This window comes from Myotis lucifugus, unplaced genomic scaffold (genome assembly GCF_000147115.1).
Source record: "Myotis lucifugus unplaced genomic scaffold, Myoluc2.0 scaffold_137, whole genome shotgun sequence".
NCBI classification, from domain to species: domain Eukaryota; kingdom Metazoa; phylum Chordata; class Mammalia; order Chiroptera; family Vespertilionidae; genus Myotis; species Myotis lucifugus.
This window is the reverse complement of record NW_005871185.1, coordinates 3,592,518-3,616,270: the sequence shown is the minus strand read 5'-3', so window position 1 is coordinate 3,616,270 and position 23,753 is coordinate 3,592,518. Positions and strand designations below refer to the sequence as shown.

The window sequence follows — 23,753 nt, the reverse complement described above, 5'->3', positions numbered from 1 at the left end:
ACCGCCCAGGGCCCCTCCCTCCTCCCGGCCCCGATCGGCCCCCCACCCTGATTGGGGGACAGGGCCAACCTCGGAGTCCCCTTCCTCTAGCTGGCCCGGCCCGATTGGCCTTGATGGGGCAGGCTGGCCAAATCCCACCAGTGCACGAATCCGTGCAGCGGACCTCTAGTAAACACATAAATATGTTTATCTCTTTATAAATTTTTCATTATGTCTCTTTAAAAGATAAATATTCTTTCCTTTAAAATATAGTTATAATACCATTACAGACAAAAAGTTAACAATTTCTTAAATCTCATGAGGACTTTACAGGTGGTTTGTTTGAATTAGGATTGGGTTGAAATGCCTCTTAAGTCTCTTTTAATCTATAACAGTTTCTGCTCCCTTTTCCTCTTGCCATTTATTTGTTGACATTGTTTTGTGAACTGGTGACTGGGAAAGGCATTTTCTCTCTTCCCACATGTGTGATTCTTCTGGAATACTGATGAGGGGACATACCTGCTTTTCTGTGGAGGGGACATACCTGCTTTTCTGTGGCAGTGGTGCACTTCCCAGTGAGCGGATTATTAAGAATTATGGTGTAGGTCATGGTTCTCAGTTGATTGCCTCCAGGTTCCACATTCCAAGGGGTAGATACTACATCTATTCACAGCAAGCATAAATGAGTTAGTTCTAGAAATCTGAAGGGTATGACTTGAAATGAATGAAAGAGGTAGTTTTTGAATTATTTAAATTTTATTTTTGACCAGTCCAAAAGTAAAAGTAATTGTTAGGCACTCTTCTTATATGTGACATGTAAGATCTATTTACTTCTATCAGGTGTGGGGAACCTTTTTCCTGCCAAGGGCCATTTGATATTTATAACATCATTTGGAGGCCAAACAAAATTGTCAACTTAAAAATTAGCCTGCTATGTTTGGTCAAACATTTAATTAACTCACCCCTAATGCCTTAGCAGGGCCAGACCATATGATTTCACGGGCCTTATATGGCCCACGGGCCAGAGGTTCCTCTGTAAGTGTTGTCTATTAATACATTTTTTTACTTTTCTTTCTAAGATAAAGTAAAAGTTGGTTCATCTGTAGGCTTCTTTTTAAAGTCCCCAGTTACTGCCCTTGCCAGTGTTGCTCAGTGGTTAAGTGTCATCCCATGCACCGAGAAGTCGCTGATTCCATTCCCGGTCAGGGCACATGCTCAGGTTTGTGGGCTCGATCCCCAGGAGGGGGTGTGCAGGGAGTGTGTTTCTCTTTCTCATCAATGTTTCTTTCTTTCTCTCTCTCTCTCTCTCTCTCTCTCTCTCTCTCTCTCTCTCTCTCATCAATAAAAAACATTTAAAAATAAATAACTCCCCCATAATCTACAAAAAGAAATGATAGCACCAGCCTTATCAAACAGAGACCAAAAAACACTCAGCGTTCCCATCATTTAAGACAAAGCCTTGTGTCCTTATACAACAATGTGGCCTGGATCCCAACTTGTGGAGAAATCATGTCAGTGAGAAGTCATATAATGTTAATGGCTTAGCTGCTGAAATCTTTAAATAAGGAGGGGGTGAAGGAATACAAATAACTATGTAGCCTATGTAGCACACGCTGCAGGATAATCTCTCTGTATTTATAGCAAGACCTTCGTCAAAATTCTCTTTTATTTGCTTAGCAACAACACAGTGAGTAGAAACACACTTTGAACCGAATGTATCTTTAGAATATAGCACTATACAGCAAGGTCATCTTACAAGCCAAAGACTAGTAAGAGGTAACAGCATCAGGAACTATTCAAAGATCTGACTCAATCATCTAATGCTGTTAGCACAAATGGACTTGGGCAATTCGTCGTCTGGCTGCTATTCATCCGCATCCTAAGATATAAGAGCCTTTAGTTAACCCATTACCTATCATCAGAGGAATGAAGCCAGGCATTATGATCTACCCAATTTTACTCTATTTCTTTCATACAGCTAGGTCTAGGGATTTAAAGAGGGACCCTGAAGCTGCCTTCTGAGTATACGGAAGAATCTTACAACTGAATTAAAAAAGCAACATCACAAACCATGGAATATATCATCCAGAATTTGCTATACAAATTATTTCTTTACATGAAAGCTGTAAAATTCTAAAATGCTATTCCAAGGTTACTTTGGTCATATGCCAGCCTGTTTCAGAAAAATTATACAAATAATCCATTGTGAATCAGCAATAGAATTGAAAGATATTGTTGAATGCTGTTGTTAAAACTATTCAACAAAGCAGCCATCAACAAGGATAACAAAAAGTGCCTTCTACTTGTATTTTCACCAATGTTACCAACAAGCCTACTGAGTCTCATGTGCCATGACATCATCTAACTCACAACATCTTGGAAAAGTCAAGTTCCCCAGTACCTGAGTAAAGCTCAAGGTATAAAAATATGGGACGAAATTTTAAGAAAAATGGCAACAGCATACAAAAAAAAAGGCAAGAGAGCCATTTTAATTTATTGAGTTGAAATAATAAAAATCAGGAATTTCAGAACAAATACTTTAAGAATCCTTTGATTAATAAGGTTTAAAATTGGTGAATCTTCACACCTATTAGGATGGCTATTATCACACAAAAAATGAAAATAACATTTTGGTGAGGATGTAGAGAAACTGCAATCTTTATGCATTGCTGGTGGGAATGTAAAACGATGTCGCCACTATGAAAAACAGTCAAAAAATTAAACAAAGAATTACCTTATGATTCAGAAATTCCACTTTTAGGTATGTACCCAAAAGAATTGAAAGCATGGGCTCAAGCAGATATTTGTACATCAGTGTTCACAGCAGCATTATTCACAATAACCAAAAAGTGGAAACAGTCCTAGCCAGTGTGGTCACCAAGGGGTCATGGTTTGATTCCCAGTCAAGGGCACTTACTTGGGTTGTGGTTCACTCCCCGCCCCTATTCCCGACGCATGCAGGAGGCAACTAGTCAATGTGTCTCTCACATCTCTTCTCTCTCTCTCTCTCTCTCTCTCTCTTCCTCTCTCTCTCTCTCTTCCTCTCTCTCCCCCTCTCTTTCTCTCTCTCTCCCTCTCTTCCTCTTTCTCTCTCCCCCCTCCATTTCTCTCCCCGCTCTCTCCCTCCCTTGCATTCTCTCTGAAAAGCAATGAAAAAATATCCTCAAGTGAGGATTACACAAAGTGGAAACAGTTCAGAACTCCATCAATATATGAATGGATAAACTAAATGTGGTATATACATACAATGGAATATTATTCAGCCTTTAAAAGGAATGAAGTTATGACACATGATAAAACGTGGATAAACCTTTAATACATTATGGTAAGTGAAATAAGCAAGTTACAAAGAGACAAATATAGTATGATTCCATTTATAGGCAGTACCTAGCTCATCAAATTAAAAGAGAAAGCAGAATAGTGATCATCAGGAGTTGGGAGGAGGGGGTAATGGATAATTATTGTTTAATGGGTACAGAGTTTCAGTTTGGGAAAATGAAAAAAGTTCTGGAGCTGGGTGGTGGTGATGGCTGCACAACAATATTAATGTATTTAATACCACTAAATTGTATACTTTAAAATGGTATCTTCATACCTTTATCACAATAAAAAAAAATTGGTGAAGCTAGGTGATAGGTATGCGTATTTTATTAGACTATTCATGAAATTTTTCTGAAGATTTACATCTGTTCAAAGTTAAAAAGTTGAATAAAAGGACAAAACTAAGCTTTGAAATACAGAAGTAGTCATATAACTATAAACAAAGGCTTAAAAGAAAACCAATTTAAAAGCTCCCTAATTAAAAAAATTATAATTAGATCCAGTTGTAGCCATTTTAGTGCTGATTAGATTAAATCTACAAATTGACTATGAAAACATTTTCATTATATTCAAAATATTTTAAAACATATATTTCTATTGATTTTGGAGAGGGGAAGGGAGACGGAGGGGGAGAGAGAGAAACATCAATCGGTTGCCTCCCACATGCCCCCCAACCAGGCATCAAACCCACAACCTGGGCATGTGCCCTGACTGGGATTCAAACAGGCAGACCTTTTGGTGCACAGAACAGTGTTCCAACCCACAGAGCCACACCAGCCAGGGCCACAATACTTTTCAAAAGAAGCCTTTGAAATCCATTATCAAGAAATATAACTGATTACCGGGTAACAAGTTCAGAAGACATCATAATGATGTGCAATCATAAACACATTCTCTCTTTTGGAGAAAACCTTCCGAGTAATTCTAGGTCTAAATAACCATATGCCTATAACAGTTCAGATTTAGAACTAGCCAGAAGCCTTTGCTTCCCAAAGCCACTTACAACACCAGATAGCACATATATTCATCCACACTGAAGCCAGAAGTGATGAAGAACACTAAACACAATTGTGATTCAAAATGCGGTATCAACAGGCTTCATCTTAAAAAATTAAGAGAAATAATGTATCCAACTCTTCTGAAATGTCAAGTTCAACAGGCAAATATGAATAGCAAGAAAATACAAAATAGGTTCCAAAGATATAATAGATTTTTTTAAACTATGAAATTCTTTATATAATCACAAGACTCTAGTAACAGTTAGAAAGTGCTTTGCTACTCTACTATGAATAATAAACAATTATTTTTTGTGCCTAGAACTGGTGGATATTTGGGCTTTTTTGAGTTTGGGGGCATTATAAATAATGCTACTATGAATAATAGTACATGTCATTCATGGTACACATGTACCCATTTCTGAAAAATATATGCCTAGTAGTAGAATTGCTGAGTCAGAGAGAAGGTATAGGATCAGCTCTAGTAGATTCTGCTAAACCATATTGCAAAGTGATTGTACCAATTTACACTCTACTAGCATCCAGCTGTTCCACAATCACCCCTTTAAAATGGGTTCAACTCAACTGAACTGCTACATTAATAAATAAATAGAGTTTTAGTTTTCAAAGGGTCTGAATGGAATCCTAGGTAGGATCTGACTAATTGGACAACTATTGTTTATATGTGAATTTAATCAAAACACTTAAACACTAGTTTATATATCACAATAGTAATGTGAGAACCTAATTTCACTTTATATAGGCTCAACCTTCTAGAGAGAATAAAATATTTCCAAATTTGTCAGATAAGAACACAAAAACCAACCTATTATATTTCTAGAATTGGTAAATCTCTGCATAAATCGTGAACTGGTGAAGAGCAATTCAAACATTTTATCAGCATTGATGTGAAAAACGCGGTTGATATAAAGTCTTCCACGAAGATCTTTCTCAGGAATATTTTCTGTGGGGGGGAAAAAAACAGAACCATAAGAGAAGAAACCAAGGAAAGGTAATTTTAAGGTTTGGTTTTGTTTGCTTATTTGTGGTACAAAATAGTTTTTAAATGTGATTACAGTGATCAGCACATTCAGGGCACTATTAAAAACTCTAAATTGGTGTACATACGTATGCATGATGTATAACTATACATAAGAGTATATAGTTAATTAAACTATAATGATCAATATTTCAATTGTCAATACCCAAAAGATAGAGAAATATTTAACTTTGAATGATATCAAACTCCCATAATGTATCCTTCAAAAGAATATTTCAAAGGTTTCAAGGGCAAAACTGAGATGCGTGGAGCAGTATATACCACCACACTTAGCAGGCCGCATTTCTGAGCGCTCATGCAGTCAGCAAACATATAAAGTGTGAATGGCTCTAGTACCTGCTGCACTAATTCACTCACTAACGACTCACTCACAGAGCTGACTCCCCCAAGTCAGGTAACACTGTATTCACATCCTATTCTTAATGCCACACATTAAAAGAAGAAATCCTTCTGAAAAGTATGCTTCAAAGCTAAATAATGTCCAATGAAATATTACATTTTTTTCTGGGAACCTAATAATGATAATGAGGTTGAAAACTGGCCACAATTAAAGAAGCAGTATCTGCTCACCTCTCCTCATAGTCCTAGGGAACATTGTATAAAATAGCCCATGCTACTGTGGCACTTACTATATGCCATACATGGTGCTAAGCACCTTACAAATATTCACTCATCCTCACAGCAATCGTGCGAGATAAGCGGTGTCATCGTTTCCATGGCACAGATGAGCAAACTGAGGCACGGAGCGATCGCCAAAGCTCCACAGTTAGGGAGTGGCTGAATTGGAACTGGAAATCACTACAGCTCCAAAACACACAAACTTAACCTCTATTTATACTTCCAGGAGTTTAACTTAGAATAATCAGAAAGAAAAGACAGCTAGGCATAGGAGCCTGGTAAAGTAAGGGAAATAGAGTCAAGCAATCCAATATGTAATTTTAACGATTTCAGGACTGGGGTTATTTATTATTTCAAGGATTATGCCCCCTCAATACAAAATGGAAACTGTGCCCAAAACTCCCTGTATTTCAGAAATCAAGTTCTAAGAATTGTCTGTGTAGAGCATCCGCCAGTATTACACCACAGGAAGCAGTTTGGGAAAGTAAAAGACTGGTCTAAAAATCAGAAAACCTTTTCTAGCTCTGTCTTCATCCCAACTATTGCTTTTTCTCCATCATTAAATGATTTGTGTCTCCCTACTTTGCTATAGATGCACAGAACTTAGAGATATCAAGTAAATATTGACTTAGTCTTGTAGGCAAAAGCTCTCCACTGCAATTTCAAATAATGGCTCCTTCTGCATAGAAATGAATCACTGAAACTAGGCAACTTGCTAAGATTTTGTGAGGCAGCTTCCCAATTAGGCTTGATAAATAGCCCTTCTGACATTGAAGTAATATATGTTCATTGTAAAAATAATTCAGATATTCACAAAGAATACAAGTAAGTACAGGTGATTCTCTTGATCCAGCTCATTTCTTCACAGAACTTATCCCAACTTGTAATTATATTTTTGTTGGCTTATTGACTTGCCTATTGTCTCTCTCCTGCATTGAACTCTAAGTTCCATGTGAGTAGGGACCATGTTGACTTTAAACACCAATGTACATTATGTGCTTGACATAATGCTTGACAATGAGTATGAAATAACTACTTTTGATTGAACAAATTTAGAATTTGTGATATCACTAAAGAAAATTAATAATACCTCTGGTATGTAAATTTGTTTAGTGGCTATTGAAAACACTAAAAATATCTTAGGATTTATTTTTATTTATAGAACTCTGAATTTGCAACCATACTTTTAATCATCTTATTTTTAAGTAATTATAGATGTACAATTAACTAAACTAGGCTTTAATACTCTCCCCCCCACCCCCAGTCAATAATGTCCTTTTCTGAACTAGGATCCAATCCAAAATACCATGTTGCATTTACTTGTTATATCTCATTAATCTCCTCCAATCTATGACAGTCCCTCCTCCTGCCTTTTTTTTTTATGGCCTTAACACATTTGAAGAGCACTGGTGAGATGTTTTATAGCATGTCACTCACTCTGGGCTCATGAGGGTTCCTCATGATTAGACCAGGGCTGTGGATTTGGGGAAAGAACACCACAAAGGTGAAGTGCCCTCCACATCAAACTGAGGAGGTGGGGGAAGACATGTCAACATGATTTGTGATGATGCTAACCTTGATCGCTTGTTTAAGGTTGTGTCTGGCAGGTTTCTCCATTGCAGAGCTACCATATTTCCCCTCCAACAGTCGATTTGTTAGGAATGAGTCACTACGTTCAGCCCACACTCAAGGAGAGAATTACCCTCCACCTCCTGGAAGGGGAGTATCTACATACATTATTTGGAACTCTGTGCGGGAGATTTGTGTTTTCTCCTCCATTATGTATTTATTCAATCATTTATATTGGTGTGAACTTACTCTATTCTCTAGTCCATGAGAATTATTTATTTTGTTGCTCCAACTTTTTTATGTGGCCATCAGGAGCTCTTTCACGTGGACTCCTGTGTCCCTTGGTCGTGCCTCCCTTTTATTTTAGGTACTTTATTTTCTGGCACTACGAGACACTCCAGGCTCATTATATATACTCCCCATCCCAGCCCTAGAAGCAGCCATTTCTCTGAGGAGCCCTGGAGCTATAATTTTTCACAAGTAAAGTTCTTGTTCACATTTAAGAAGGAAACAAATCCCTCTCATATAGGCATTTCAATATAATATTTTCGTATTTCATTTAAGCTCCCTTATGAGATAAATTGCTCTGTATCATAAATGATAAAAACAGAATCTGTTGTATCACTAAAGGAAATTAACAATAATACCTCTGGTATGTAAATTTGTATGAAGAAGTAAGTACATGAAATCAACTATTTCCACCTGGGGTTATCCTATATAATAAAACCCTAATATGCAAATTGATTGAACAGCAGGAACTACCGGTTGCTATGATGCACACTGACCACCAGGGGGAAGATGTTCAACGCAGGAGCTGCCCCCTGGTGGTCAGTGCGCTCCCACAGAGGGAGCGCCGCTAAGCCAGAAGCTGGGCTCACAGTTGGTGAGTGCAGCGGCAGTGGCAGGAGCCTCTCCTGCCTCCATTGCAGGTGGGTGGTAAGGAGTGAGGGGTCCCAGACTGCAAGAGGGCACAGGCCGGGCTGAGGGACGCCCCGTGCACAAAATTTCATGCACTAGGCCTCTAGTTTATGTATGAAATTCATGGTATTTTAGAGCCTCCTATCCAAGTAACATCACCATTAGCATTGCTGTGACCTCCTGAGCTGGCAGCTGCTATTTAAATGGGGAAAGGAGCACTGCTCAACGTCGCAGCAGGTCACCATTTCCAATGAAGAAGAGCTATCACTTCAACATACCAGTTTGAAAGTGGCCAGTGGAAATGGTGGGGAAAGTGGAACAGATAGATCGGAAAAGGACATGGACATGAATAAAACTGGAACATGCTGACAGTGTGTTGAAGGAGCATGAAAGTAGGCATGCAAGAAAAGCAAGTGACTCGGAGCTTCACTGAGGGACTGAGGACACAGTTTGTTATATCTTCTTTCATTTTCTAAAAACTGGTGACCTGCGTCTTCTTGACTCAGTTTGAGGGCTTTCTTTACACCTGAAAAGCCACGTTTAATTTGATAGTGTTGTTCAAAAACCTAACTCTGGTAACGGTGTCAGGGTTACCCCGTTAAGCTGCTTGCCTGACATGCTAGACTATGTCATGGCTTTTTCTTTGGCTTTCCCCAGAGGTATACTTGTCCTCACCTTTATTAATTAATAAGCATCACTCGATATTCTGATTCCTGTTTCTCTTTGCATGGCTTTGCCTCTAACTCATCTTGTTCTGTCAGCTGTAGACCATGGATTCCAATTTTGCTATTTTTATGCGCTCCTCCCCCCACTTAATCTTTGCCTTAGTTTCCATTCTCGGCATAAGTCACTTTGGTTAGGGAAGCCTCCGCTATACAAAACTAAATTTAACTTCTATCACATGACACAGCGCAGGTGTCTCAGGCCATGAGCTAGTTTGTCTGCTCCCACTCAAGGCTCCACCTCCTGGGCAGATGCTTCACAGACTACCCCTGGCATGACAGAGCAGGGCATGTGGAAGAAGCAAATCCTGAAAGCAACAGAAATATTAGAACCTTGAAAACACAGCCATAATCTCCTAGTACTTGTGGATGTGGATACATTACATGGTGTCCACTCACTTTCATTTGCCAGGAAACTCCCAGCAGCTTCTCAGATGGTTTGAACTCCTCCCCAAAAGTGGGCAAATAGTGAGCTAGGAAAGTCTATCAGCAACAACCCTCTAAAGAAACAAAGTTCTGTAGCTTTGTCTGCGAATTATTATATATCTAAGTTTTAATGTACTGATATGGTTTAACAGATTAAAACACAATGCCTAGCTAGCCTTTTGTTCAGCAGCTGAAAGCCCCGAACCGGCTTCCGGATGTACAGGAATATCCCCAAAAAGGGAACCTTCACTCTTGGTGGGGTCTAAATTTCCTAGTGCAGAGTAAGAGCTTTGAAAGAGAAGCCAGTCGCAGCAGATTCCAGGCTCTCCCTAGCGGGGCTCCAGTGAACTCACAGCAAGGGGACTGTGCTGGAAGTATTTCAGGCCCCTCGGAAGGTGGTTTATGATGCTCTGCTTTGTTGATTCCTCTTAAGTTTACATGGGCCTAGAAGGAACCTCTATATTAAAACAGTCCAGTGCCTCCTTCCCAAGGAGTATAGGATATATGTGGTAGAAAAGAAATCCTCTCATTTTCTCACTCAACCTGCTCAGAATAGATTTTTTTAAAAAAACTATCATTTTAAATAAAGTGAGGCTTGATTTAATCTGCCATCTCCCTAGCTCCCTCTAAATCCCCACACGTATTTCCAAATTTCCTGGGATGGTTTACTCCTTTTGACCTTTCCCATCGTCTCCCCAGTTCATGGACTCCAAGAGTCTTCATAACTTCACAACTTTCAGAAACAAACAAAGAAAAAAAAATAGATTCATTCTAAAACCCACATAATACATTTGATAAGCCCAAGATTTTGGAACCTGCTTAGGGAAAGCAATAGCAGTACTTGATTTGCTGGCAAATGATAATCTAATTAAAAAGTTATCCCATACACGTTAAAGAAAACCTGCACAAACAGAGGCCGAATGTTGCATGGAAGGCCTTGCTGCAGAGAAGCCCAATGGTATCTTTAAATGGGTGCCAGCAAGTTGCAAAATGTGATCAGGGCTCACATGCAATACAGCAACCATGCCACTGTTATTCTTTCTTTATTTCTAAATATGAACGCAGTGTATATGAGTTGTAGTGGTATCCTTTATGTAACTTATCATTAATCTTAATTTTATAGGAGCTCAGTAAGGAAACGACTTTTGAAGCACTGTTGTTACAAAGAGCACGTGAAAAGGAAAAAGAATCCTTGTTTTGGTGTCACTTACCCATCTGGCCACTGGGTGCCAGAGTAGATCTTCCTAAAGTCAGAGGTTCAGCCAGGCAGGGGATAACTAATTCACACCCGCTGTCTACCAAAGCATGAAAGGTAAGAACACCAGGCATCCCATCATTTAGGGGCTGGATGTCTTTAAAATACTTCCTCTCAACTATCTTTTCAAAAAGAACTCAACAACTGTCTTCTTAGCACAGCCTGCACTTTCTAGGAAACAGTGGATTTTTACCTATGTTTTTAAGAGCAGTATCTTTTATTAAAGATACTTCAGGGTTCCCAAACCAAGGTCTAACCTGATTTGGATTGGGTTTTCATGGACTTGGCCTTGGTTTGGTTGAATTTAGATTTGACTTTAGATTTGGATTTAATTTGGATTGGATTTAGATTTGACTGGGATTTAGTGTGGATTTTCATGGATTTGGTTTTCATGATAGTAAAAGATTTCAGGGGTTCTCAAACCAGGTCTCACCTAAACAGCAACTAGACTAGCACATTCGTATGTCCTACAGATCCAAACCACGGCAATGTCCCAGGTACTATTCTGAGCACTGCTAGTAGGAAAGCGGGTCTGGAGAAACCCAGGCATTGTTCCTGTTCCTCAACTTGAAAGCAATCACTACCCAGAACCTTCCCCAATGCTTTCCTACTCCACTGGCTTCAATGTCAATAATCTTACAGTTGTTTTTTAAATCCTTAAAATGCCCACTTAATAAGTATGACAAGCCCAAGTTATTGATACTAACTTAGAGAAAGCAGAGAGGACATGATTTGTTATCGTTCCTTTAAGCAACTGCTTTTTATATTTATTCTCTACTTCCACCTCCCTCTCCCTCTCCCTCTCCCCCCCCCCTCATTTTTGGTGGTTAAAAGAAAGTATAATTATAATGTAACAGATTTTTATTGAGATTTACTTTCTACTGCTACTCCATCTCCATTGACTGAAGGCTTGGGATTTTAAAAAGCTAAATGTGATGGAGATTTTCAACTTCGGCTTCTGGAAAGTGAAGATGAGTTAGGTTTAGCAGCCTCTTCACCCTATATTCTGTTAACTTCCTTCCTTTTTTGGTTCTTTGTAGAGTGAGACTGTACCTAATGCAACTAAATTCTCAATCTGCACACACCTAATACAAAGATTAACATTAAAAGATATAATTGAAATGATATTAAAATTTATAAGAAATTCTTTACCTTCATCAACAGAATCTGAAGTGCTGCTTTTGTCCAGAGAAAGATACTCATTTTTATTCAAGTCCAGTGATTTTGATGGTACTCTGCTTAACCTCTTTTCTGAAGTTAGTGAAGGACTCTTTTTCATCTGTTTCTCACTTTGAGCTTCCTCTTTCCCTAACTCCTAAAAGGCAAACAATCCAGTTTAAAAATATATATATATTATAGGCTTAGATTTCACAGAGAAGTCTTTAATAATAAGGACACTTTGAAAAATGTGTTTGTTATGTTTGCATCATATTTCCAATTCAGTCTAAAAAACACTGGCAAATAATATATATCATTGTAAAGTCACCTTCTTAAGCAGTAACAAACAATAAATTTATGAAGAACATCATATAAATAACTCGCACAGAGGTAACATCATGTGAATCACTTATGCAAAAGGGAAAGGGGGCAGAGGACAAAATAATGGAACATTCGGTTCTATGGGGTGGACAAGGGAGAGGGGTAAAACCCAGTTCGTGTCCCCAGGCAATACCTGCCCCATCATCTCAAAGAAGAAAACTCACCCATCTCTCAAGACCAGTAACTAAAGGGGAAAGAGAAAGAAAATAGAGAGATAAAAGTCACATAAGAGTACAATAGGTGAGAGAGGCTTAAAAGGGAAGATTAATTTCACTGCAAACTCATAACACAGTTGTCTTTGCTGTTAAGGGACTAAGGGATTGGGCATTAAAATATATCCAATATATGATGCTATCTATATTTTCAGGAGGTAGTTTAATAAAGATATATCATTTCTATAAAAATTAAATATTAGGCACTAAAGTATGAATGCTATTGCTATATTGGTATTCAAGTAGAATAATGTTATAATTAGGCTTAATAAAACAGTGTAAAAAAAATAAAGTATACAGCAAAGTACTTCCTTGCATTGTCTGTGTGTAAGCAGATGATAGAAAGCAAATCACACAGATACAATCCTTACACTTCATGCCCATGAGACACAGGCTCCATTGGCCACTCAGAAAGCAGAATAACTACGGCGACTCAGGACACAATTTAATAAAGGATTAGCCTATCCTAGTCAGAGGACTGATTCTTTAAGCAGAGGCTACTGCTAGAATCAAGACTTAGTTTATTCGGGAGTCCCACACTGCAAAACAATACGCTTATTTAGCTAACCCAGAGTGTCTGTAACAGATGCTAGGTAGAGTAAGTTTCCACACATATTTCTTCTGTTGTCACTAATTAAGATACAGCTCCTATTATAAATAATATAAATAGATATTTGTAGGAAAAGTAATAGTCACTATTTTTGAGAAGTTGGCATCTGGACAATTTATTTCTTTATACACTTTTCTAATTTCCTGAATTTTTATAGAGTATTAATTTTATAACTTGGAAAAATGTTATTTCTGACTTTTTGTTACTTCTAATTTTGTTGGCAGTAAAAATGAAATAAAGTGACATGATATTTGTTGAAATCTGAGAATCTCACAATACTGCTCTTGAATGCAAAAGGTAAAAAAGCACTGAGCTTCTATATTACTTGTATTCCATAACCTGAAAACATCTAAATAACATCAATGAATGTATGATCAACCTTAAAACATTAAATTATTTCTCTGCATTCCATTCCCTTTCACTAGAGAAAATATGACTTCCTTTAGGGATAAAACTAGAAGAACCAAGGGGTTAACTCTTCCAAGAGCAGCTACAGCTTATAAAGGGGGCAGTAGGAAAGACTCAAGTAAGATTGGTAGTTCTGAGAACCCAGTCCTCAAAGTCAGACTTTTGTAAAAGGATGAGGAGACTCCAAGAGATCCCCTGTCCTGTTACCTCCCGAAAATTGAGTGGTTTGGTCTTCTCAGTGAAAACACAGAGAAAGCAGCATCCAGAAGCCCTTGCTTATACCAGTAGGAAGTTTCTCAGGGACTCCAGGTGGGTCAGTTTTGCAAGAAACCCTCAACACAAAATCAGACCAAGAGAGATGCATGACAGGTGCCTGAAACTAGCTGATGCCTTGGTGGGCTTTCACATAAGTACAGTCTGTTTCAATGTTTTCCTAACATTTATTCACAGGAGACGCTGGGAGCTCCATGGGAGAAGGTAGAAAAGGTCCATTGCTGGCCACACACAGATTCACCTTCAATTATCCCACCTTATGGTTACTGAACACTTAATGTGTGCCAGGGACTGCTCAAAGCACTTTCCCATATAGTAACTCATTCAATCCTTATAAATAGCCCCATGGGATGTCACTGTCCTCATCATCAAGAAGTTGAGAAAACAAAAGCAGAGGAAGGTTAAGTAATTAAGTTAACTTATTTAAAGTCATACAGCAAACGGCAGAGGTAGGATTTGCAGCCAATGCTCTGGTCCAAACCAAGCAATTCCGCTTTAGGCCCGAACTTGCAGTTCCAATCAGAATAAAAGCTCTAGGGTAGGCACAATCTTAGCACTCAGAATGTGGTCTCTCAACACCATTCTTCACTAAGAGCTATATAGCTCATTAGGAAAATGGCTAATATTAAGTCTGAGACCGAAATTATACAAAATGTGCCTGGGACATGTTCTTGTACCAGAAAGAAAGGAAGCCATCAGAAATCATCCATCATTTAAAAAGGACAAAGGAGCCAATCTGAAGGGACTCAGAAGGGACAAACTGAGTATTGAAAGTAATAATGACTCCAAGTGATAGAAGCTCATGGAAAAATCAATGGGCTTATAACGATGCTTGAAAAAAATTAAGGGAGGAACTAACTAACTCGAAAGCCAGTGGTTAGCTGGATGTGCCTGCTTTAGCAGTCAACTTAAGAAGCGTCTCCTGTTATGCAAGCATGCTGCTCAGGGCTCTCATCCCCCTTCAGAACAGACTACCACACACACTACCTACTCTGGGGAAAATTCTGCTATGACTTGCTCCGTCTTATTATATTTTTAAAGTATATTTCCATTGATTTCAGAGAGGAAAAGAGAGGGAGAGAGAGACAGAAACATCAATGATGACAGAGAATCATTGATTGGCTGCCTCCTACACACCCTCCATTGGAGATCAAGCCTGCAGTCTGGGCAAGTGCCCTGACCAGGAATCAAATAATGACCTCCTGGTGCATGGGTCAACACTCAACCACTGAGCTACACTGGCCTGGGCATCTTATTATATTTTTAGTGATGTCTACCCCCTCTTAGACTGGTGCTCTGTCTGATAGCTCTGCACCATATCCAGCTCTGAACAGAACCACGTATGTATACAACCTCTGCTACTTACTCACTTAACACTCCTAAAACAAAGGAGCAACCTGACATCTTAAGTTTTAAATATTTTGTATACTGTATTTTCATTTTACCTTATATCATGATTAACACATGGCAGCATCAAATATATTTTTAAAGGGGTATCACACACTAACCGCTTTTGATAGAGTTCCATCGATTGACTCTGTTTCTGAAGTCCGATTAATTGATTCAGGGATAAAACTGATTGACTTGGATAATTTTTCATCTCTCTCCCCACAGTCATCCAAGTTGCTTCTTTCAGGACTTCTGTAAGAAACACATACATCATTATGGAAATATACACAAGGTCACTGCCACACAGATATGTGATTTTGGCTCCTCTCTGAGGGCCTTTTCTATTATAAAGCACTTTGAAAAAAATGGTTTTTTGTAATGTAACAAATAAGCCTCTATTTATAACACAGCTATCTTCTTAAATCACATGCAAATTGGCTTTATATCTGAAAATAAGATAATGCTCACGTGAGATTTTATAAATTTCAGAAACCATTAAAAAATTAACCAAGTATAGGTGGCCGTAACAGCAATAAAATAATTATTGCTTGTTTGCATGTCAGTTGTGAACAACCACAAAGCTCCAAAAGGTACACGGTGGATGCCAGTCAGCACCAGAGGCAGTTTGATATCCTTCCTTCTGACTCAGTCCCTGAGATGGTGGATCCTCCCCAGCAGTGGAAGCTCCTTAGGTCTGAGCCCAGAGCCCATTAATCCATATCCCCTTCTTGCTCGTCTTATTCCTAAGAACAAGGTTTAAGGAGCAGCTTTCAAATGGTCACCGGGACAAGACTACACTAAATGTCCTGGGACCTGCTTTTCCTCTCTCAGGGAGCCAAGAGAAAGGGAAGTCTATTAAATACAAAAGGCACACAACGGATCTAATCTCCAGCACTCAACCTTCCTGAGAAATTATTACTCCCGTGTAATCATTGTATAGACTTAAAGCTCTTCTAAAATAAACAGCCTGACATGTGAAGCCATATTATCCTGAGGAAGGAACAGGAACGCCAAAGGGCCTTTAAACTCTATCCTCCTCCTTCCAAATAACACTGAGGTCTGCTACCAAGTCACCTTTGGCCCCGCAGAATGGCCGGGCTCTAAGGGAACTGAGCAAGAAAAAATGGCTCCTTGAGACTAGCCCACTACCTGAGTGTCTGAACTTCAGGATTTTAATGGAGTTGAGTTGTGAAATATAGAAAGAGAACAGAGAGTGAAGGAGAGGTTGAAAATGAAGAGAAAGGAGATGGAAAAGCTGAGGAAATAAACATCTGAGACAGATATGCTTCTTTCAGAGACTGGAAGAATGGGAAAAGGAGCAGAAAAGGGAATGAGGATCCTGCCACATCTTTCTTAGAAAGCACTCAATCACCAAGAAAACAGCAACTTTTCTGCTGACTTCAAGAACTTGCACCTTAGAGTATATATAGCAGCTGGTCAAAAATTATTTATTCTTTCTTTCTTCAAAGACCATAAATGTTTTGAGTTGTCAGGGACCTTGGAGATCATCTAGTTTAACTGCCCCACTTCACAGATGAAAAAACTGAGGATCAGAAAAGCTAAGTGATTTGCTTGAGGTTGCTCAGCTACTTGGTGGCAGAGTCCAGAGTAGGATCCAGATCTTCTTTACCACCATCTAAGGCTCTTTCCATTGTTATCAATTGCTTTTCTACCCAACTCCAGTAACTGAAAGAAGCTAATAAACTTGACAAGGAGAGCAGTACAATCGAAAAAAAAATTTTTTTTCGAATTAAAGAGTCACAATTATTGCAATCTGGGACTATGAGGGGCCATTCCCCAAATTTCATAGTAGTAAGATGGTTGCAAACACTTATATAGGCAAAGATCACAAAGGTATTGATTACATCCCAAGGTCTGAAATGAGGAAACTGATTTCCAAAAAGCAGTTTACAGAAGCAGAAGCAGCATGTTACCTAAATTACAGTTGGGTCTCTGAATCACTGAATTGACAGAAACACATTATCTAGAGCCCTCGGGTCTGGAATGAGGAACCTGGTCAGACTTAAGCATGTTATCTAAATTACAGTTTTTGGGTCTCTGGAACTCTGAGTCAACAGGGACACGTTAACTGGAGCCAAAAAAAAAAAATTAATATTACAGAAAAATAATAAAACATGCATGTGTAACCATGTAAAAAAGACTGTAAAATATTTATGCTTAACTGAAACCCTATAAATAGGATCAGCACAACTAGAACCCTAGATGGAGTGAAAATCAAGGCTTTGGAAAGATTTCCATTTTAAGATTTATTTGCTATAGAATTTTTAAAATAACATTTTTATTGTTGTAATTCACTTACCATAAAATGTACCATATTTAAAATCATACAATACAGTGGTTTACAGGGTTGTGCAGCCATCACCACTATCTAATTTTAGAGCATTTTCATCACCCCAAAAAGAAACCTTGTACCCATCAGAGTCACTCCCATTTTCCCTTCCTCCCAGCCCCTGGCAACTACAAATCTACTTTCTGTCTCTATGGATTTAATTATTCTAGGCTCAATTTCATATAAATGGAATCATACAGTATGGTCATTTGTGACTGTCTTCTTTCACTTAACATAATGTTTGCTTTAGAATTTTAATGTATTATACTCAGTTGTTTTTATTGCTATGACCTCAATTATCATTACACAAAATGCATTTTTACTTCTACAAGTTAATAAAAATGCCCACTCTTCCAAATGAATTCCCATCAGTCAAAATTAATCTCTCTCTACTCTGAATTTCTTTATCACATGATCTATTACTCCTCTTGGCCCTTATCATTTTCAACCTTGTGTTATAATTATTTGCATTCCCCACAGTACTGTAAGCTCCCTTACTTAATGCATTCTATATTTGTTGAGTGCCAACTACATCTCAAGCACTATGCTAGGTTATCCTCTTTTTTTTTTATGCTAGGTTATCCTTGAGGAAAAGTTGTGGTTATCTTTTTATCCCTCAAAATACCTACCAGTTAATTTACTTTCCTGTTACCTATAAGCACAGAGATTTCACTAAGTACTTCTCCAGATTCTTAATAAAAAAGTTTACTAAAATCATAGTTTAAGCAAATCCTAGGTGACACAGTTACAAAGACATATTTCCTTGTATGTTTTGTGTTTGCTTACCAATTCAGTAAACTATTCACTGTCCTCACCACTCATTCCATTCTACTAGAGAACGAAGGCAAATTTCACCCAGGGCGAGTAAACAGAAATTCTGAATTAGTAAAGTTTAAAATAATTCCGCTTTGATTAATGATTAAGAAATCTTGACATTTCAAAACATTGCTGTACCTTGGCTGCACATTATCCTCAATCGACACGGACAAGTTTTCCATCTCTTCAGCATTTAAGCCTAGCTCAGCTCCATAGTTCTGCTGGAGCAGCTGCCAGAATTCCTGTCTGGTCAAGCTCTAAAAGGACAGAAAAATTATACTACATATCGGAAAATGTAAGATTGTGTAATATAGTAATTCAAACATGAATTCTGAAGTCAAAATGACCTGATGTGCAGCTACTAGATATATGACTTTGATAGTTTTTGACCTTTATAGATGTCAGTTTTCTGTTTCTATAAAAAATATGGGTTAACAGAATTTATCTGGTAGAGGCGATACTGGGAATAAATAAAGTAACAATTTTAAAGTATGTAATACAATAACTACTGTAAATGGAAAGATGTTTGAAATTTTCTTTTTAGAAAACAATGTGTTCATGGTTTCTGGCAATTACTAACCTGCAGTTTAAATTCTGCAATCCAACCAGTCTACCATGACCCTGGATCACCATTCAGAGTTCTAATCATCGAACAGAACCCATCCTCTTAACCCATAATATATCCGAATATTTCAACCACTTTAAAAACCTTACATAGCAGTAGACTTTAAATTATATCTTCCTAAAACACAAAATGCAATAGGTTGAAATTAAGAATATTTTGTTTGATTTATTTATAATAAAGCCCAGCTCATTCTTTAACACATATCAGTGTTAAAATCATCTAATACAAAAAACTCACATTACACAGTAAAACAAAAACAATAACAGTATAATAACCAATGGTCTCATTTCTAGAAACATTACTGATGGTAATCACATGATTAAGCAAGGGAGAAGGAGGCAGCGTAATACTTGAAGCAACCATTGGCAAGATTCTTTCTCTCATCCATTCAATGGGTAATTACTTAGAAGTTATCAAATGTGTACCCCTGCACTAGATGCTAAGGAGGATAAAATGCTCTCAAACAATTTACAGTATAGTTGAAGAAACATAGAAGACTTATAAGTAAATTAAATATGACAAACTATCTATAATAATAAAAGTGTAATATGCTAATTAGACTGGACATCCTTCTGGACAAAGCCGGGCTGCGAGGGAAGCCTGGGTCCCAGGTGCCAGAGTGAAGCCGGTGCTGGCAGCCGGGGGAAGGAAGGCCTACTCTTGCACGAATTTTGCCCATCAGGCCTCTAGTAATGTTAATATGTACTTAACACTGTAGTAAATACTACATGGGTTAGGTGCTCAGACAAGAGAAGGGTCTTCAGCTGAGCTGAGAAAAGAACATGAAGAGAGAAAATGGAGAAATGAGAAAACTCTTGGCAAGGAAAACCAACATACAAATATATAACTAATACATGAAGAACCAAAGTAATATCAGTTAATAGTTTATCAGCCCAAGTGGAATAAAAATTTTAAGTTGGGAAAAGTAGGAATAAGTATATTTTTAATGGGGCCAAAACATACAGATGCCTTGAATTCCTCCCAGATATTCCCTATGACAAATACCACTTTCTTTTTTTTTTTCTTTCTCCTTGTTTCTTCTCTCTGTCTAGAAGCTATGGTATCTTTGTTTGTTACGTTACACTTGATAACCTTCATTACATTTCGTGGAACCTCAAAGAAATTAAGAACAAAATTTCTGCACTTTAGACCAATAGTTCCCAATTTGCCGTGCCTAGACTACTAGGATTCCACAAGAGTAGTTGATGAAAATTAGAAAATATTATCAATATTTCAGAAGTCAAAAATATCCAAACGGTTACCTACAATGAAATTATTCAAGCTAAGTAAAATGTCAGGCCTCTTTGTTTGGGGCTGAATTATATTAACCTAAAGTGGTTATGTCAGACATAATAAACTCTCATTGGAAATAATGTATGACTAATAAACAATAATGTTCTAACATTTTATTATTTAATATACACCATTTATTTGGTGAACAAAAAGTCTTTTGAAGTATAGTGTCCATAGAAAAAAATTAAAAGGATCACTGGTGGTAGAGAAAGTTAAGGAACCACTGTCCTTGATCTTAAAAGTACCCCACACATTTTTTTTTTTTACTTCCACTCCAGAAGAGCCATTTTTTACTTTTTTTTCGCAACAGCAGTTAGTTCATATTAAAAATTAGCCCACTCTCCTAAAGACATTATCTTTGAAATACTTGTAGTGTCATAAATAGATGGTTAACATTATAAAGAGAAACAAGCAATATTTCAATATAGTACTTGTGGAATATTAACCTCTTATAAAAACTCTTCTGAAATAATAGATATTAAATGACACCAAAAGAGATTAAAGCAAGTAGATAAACAAATGATAAATATTCAGCTTCCTAAGAGTGAAAGTAATAAAACTTATAAGTAAAATGTTAACAACAAAAATTCAATTTTATTTGACTACATAAATAAGTGATTTAAATATATTATCCAATACTATCAGGAAGTTAATAGCAGGGTAATTTGTAATTTCAATATATTTTTAATCTATTAATTTTAAAAATATATATATATAAAAGGTTAATGGAAAACAAAACAGAACTCACAACTCACCAGCTTATAGACTTGCTAATTTGTTAAAAATGACATTTTCTTCAAAGTTGACCAGAAGTCACAAAAATATGGTGATTGAAAGCCATGCTGGACATTCAAACATTCAAACATACTTTCTACCGAGATTCATGGTTATTTCATTAATCAGCAGCAGAATCAGGGTTGAGTAACCTTAAAACACAACCTCAATTTTAAACAAAGGCTGACCACCTACCTGCAAACAACGGAGAGTCTCCCGGTTCAGCTGCAGAGTAAGTACTTTAACAAAATAACATGAACCAAGCAGTAACCAGATAAGGCTCAAAAGTCAGGAGATCAATTTCTGGACCAGAAAGCTTTGTATTCTAAGTACGCTGCAAAGTCTTTCTCCCACAGCAGAGTTCCAAACATTTAATGACAACCATGTAAAATCACTGCCTCCATCTTCTAGCTTTGTTATGAGAAGCTTTTCCTTAAAAAGACAAGTTGTATTGTCGTTTAAAGCACATTATTTGTCACTTCCTGGTTTGTAGTATGAGCATTCTTTCCAAGTGGCAGGTCAGAATGCAGAATTGGAAGTTATACCTCACTCTACAGGTTCCTAAGCCACGCCTACTAGAAGAGATAGGTAAACAGTGTTTCATTAAAGGGGCAGATCCCTATTTCTTCAGATTAGGAACAATACAATGCAAATGAAGCTATCTTACTTATTACTCAATTATGTAAAATGCCTGTTGCAATGTTATTGTAATCTCATTTTAAAAATTAAATATATTAAGGGTTAACTTTTCTTCTCCATGCTAATGCCTTCCATTTAGTTCTGGCAATGTCATTACTTCATGTACCACGTCTTCAGTACTGATGTAGTGGCCCCATCAGACTCCTGCATTAACCCTTCACAATTATCAAAGATTGAGTCTCCTGAGTACCAGAAATGCAATGTCAGGAAATAGCAGGAAGAGTGAGCTATCAAATGGAGCAATTCTAATGAGCACACAGCACATCTTTCATCACTGAAAAGTTTACATCTTGATCACTCAACAATTCTTTCCTTTAAAAATATTCTTTACTTTATTCAAAATAATTTCCTGTCAAGGACCTAGACTATAATAAACACTATAGAGAGTCTCATCTAATAATTCCAATTTATTTCCCAGAAGAAAATTTTTCTTCTAAATGAAAAATCAAAGCTTGCCCTAATTTCTACCTAGTTGCTCCATTTAATTTAGTAAGGTGCATAGACATGACAAATGCTACCTGATGAACTGAAAAGATCTACTTTTTTATGGGGGAGGCGGGTGCTAAAACCTAATCATTTTATACAATAGCAGAATGACGGACCAGAGAGACAGTGGAGAATAGCACTCGCTCAAGCTAAAGAAAGCACACAGGGGCAGGGTCGTGGGACTAGCTTCCACTGTCTAAAACCCAGTGCTTGGGACAAACTACGGTAGTTCTCCTTGGCTGAAACTGTAGACAGATACCTTATTCTACTAGTACTATGGTAACCAATCAGCTATGAGAAAATGTATATTAACTATACTGTAAATGATCTGTATATATTTTTACTAAATATAAAAGTTCTTATAGTAAACCACTGGTATATAGAGCAGAATTAAATATAGAGTAACCGTAAGAGGGAAAATAGAGCCTAAGACTGAGCCTCAAGAAAGCCTGGCGTGCAAAGGCTGAGTAGAAGAGGAGTGGCCAGCAAAAAAAAAAAAAAAAAATGAAATACCATAAAGGGAGAGGAATTCCAGAAGGAATGTCTTGGAAATCAAGGAAAGAAGGTGTGCAAAATAGAGGGAATGTGCAATGGTGTGAGATGGTGAGATGCTACTGAAAGATAGAGGAAGATAAGCACATGACTAGCAATGCAGAGGAGTGGAGCAGCCTGGCAAGCCAGTTCACCATGACTAACACTGATGATGGGGAAAGAGGGGGAAAAATCAGAGAAGAGTCAGTGGGAAAGAGGGAAGCAGCCACCTCGTGAAGAGTCTCATATGCCATGCTAAAGAATATGGGGTTTACACTGTCAAAAAAGCCACTTACTCGTTTCACACAGAAAAGTAACAAGTTCAGAATTGTATTTTTAAAAGATACACTTTTTATAGGTATTTATCCAAAGAATATAAAAACACTAATTCAAAAAGATATACAGTATGTACCCCTGTATTCATTGAAGTAACCTAAGTGTCCAGGGACAGATGAATAGATACCAGAGGCCCGGTGCACGAAATTTGCCTCAGCCCGGCCTGCACCCTCTCCAATTCGGGACCCCTCGGAGGATGTCCAACTGCCTCTCGAATCCAGGACCGCTAGCTCCTAACCTAACCACTCACCTGCCTGCCTGCCTGCCTGATCACCCCAACCCCTCTGCCTGCCTGCCTGATTGCCCCTAACTGCTCCCCTGCTGGCCTGATTGCCCCTAACTGCCTCTGCCTCATCCCACACCTGGGACCCAGGTTCCCTCCTCCGGCCAGTCACAGGCACCCAGGACCTAGGCTTCCCTCCCTCTTGCCAGCCACAGGCACCCAGGACCTGGCCAGTTTTGCCCGGCCAGCCACAGCCACAGAGACTGCGGCTTCTCCACTCCTCCTGCTCCTGAGGGTGATTGGGGCAGCAGCTGCCGCTAGCATCC

General features: G+C 38.1%; 1 protein-coding gene across 1 annotated transcript in view; it reads right to left on the bottom strand.

The window, feature by feature from the left end:
• Positions 1-523: 523 nt before the first annotated feature.
• Positions 524-23,753, bottom strand: part of GRAMD1C (GRAM domain containing 1C) — a gene marked incomplete at its 3' end in the record, with an annotated part of 62,250 nt that continues 39,020 nt past the window's right edge. The window contains exons 7-11 of the mRNA XM_023758709.1: positions 18,599-18,717; positions 15,414-15,546; positions 12,016-12,178; positions 5,122-5,259; positions 524-642 (exon numbers count right to left, since the gene is read on the bottom strand). Of these exons, the coding sequence (XP_023614477.1) occupies positions 524-642; positions 5,122-5,259; positions 12,016-12,178; positions 15,414-15,546; positions 18,599-18,717 (672 nt within the window). The remainder of the gene's footprint in view (positions 643-5,121; positions 5,260-12,015; positions 12,179-15,413; positions 15,547-18,598; positions 18,718-23,753) is intronic.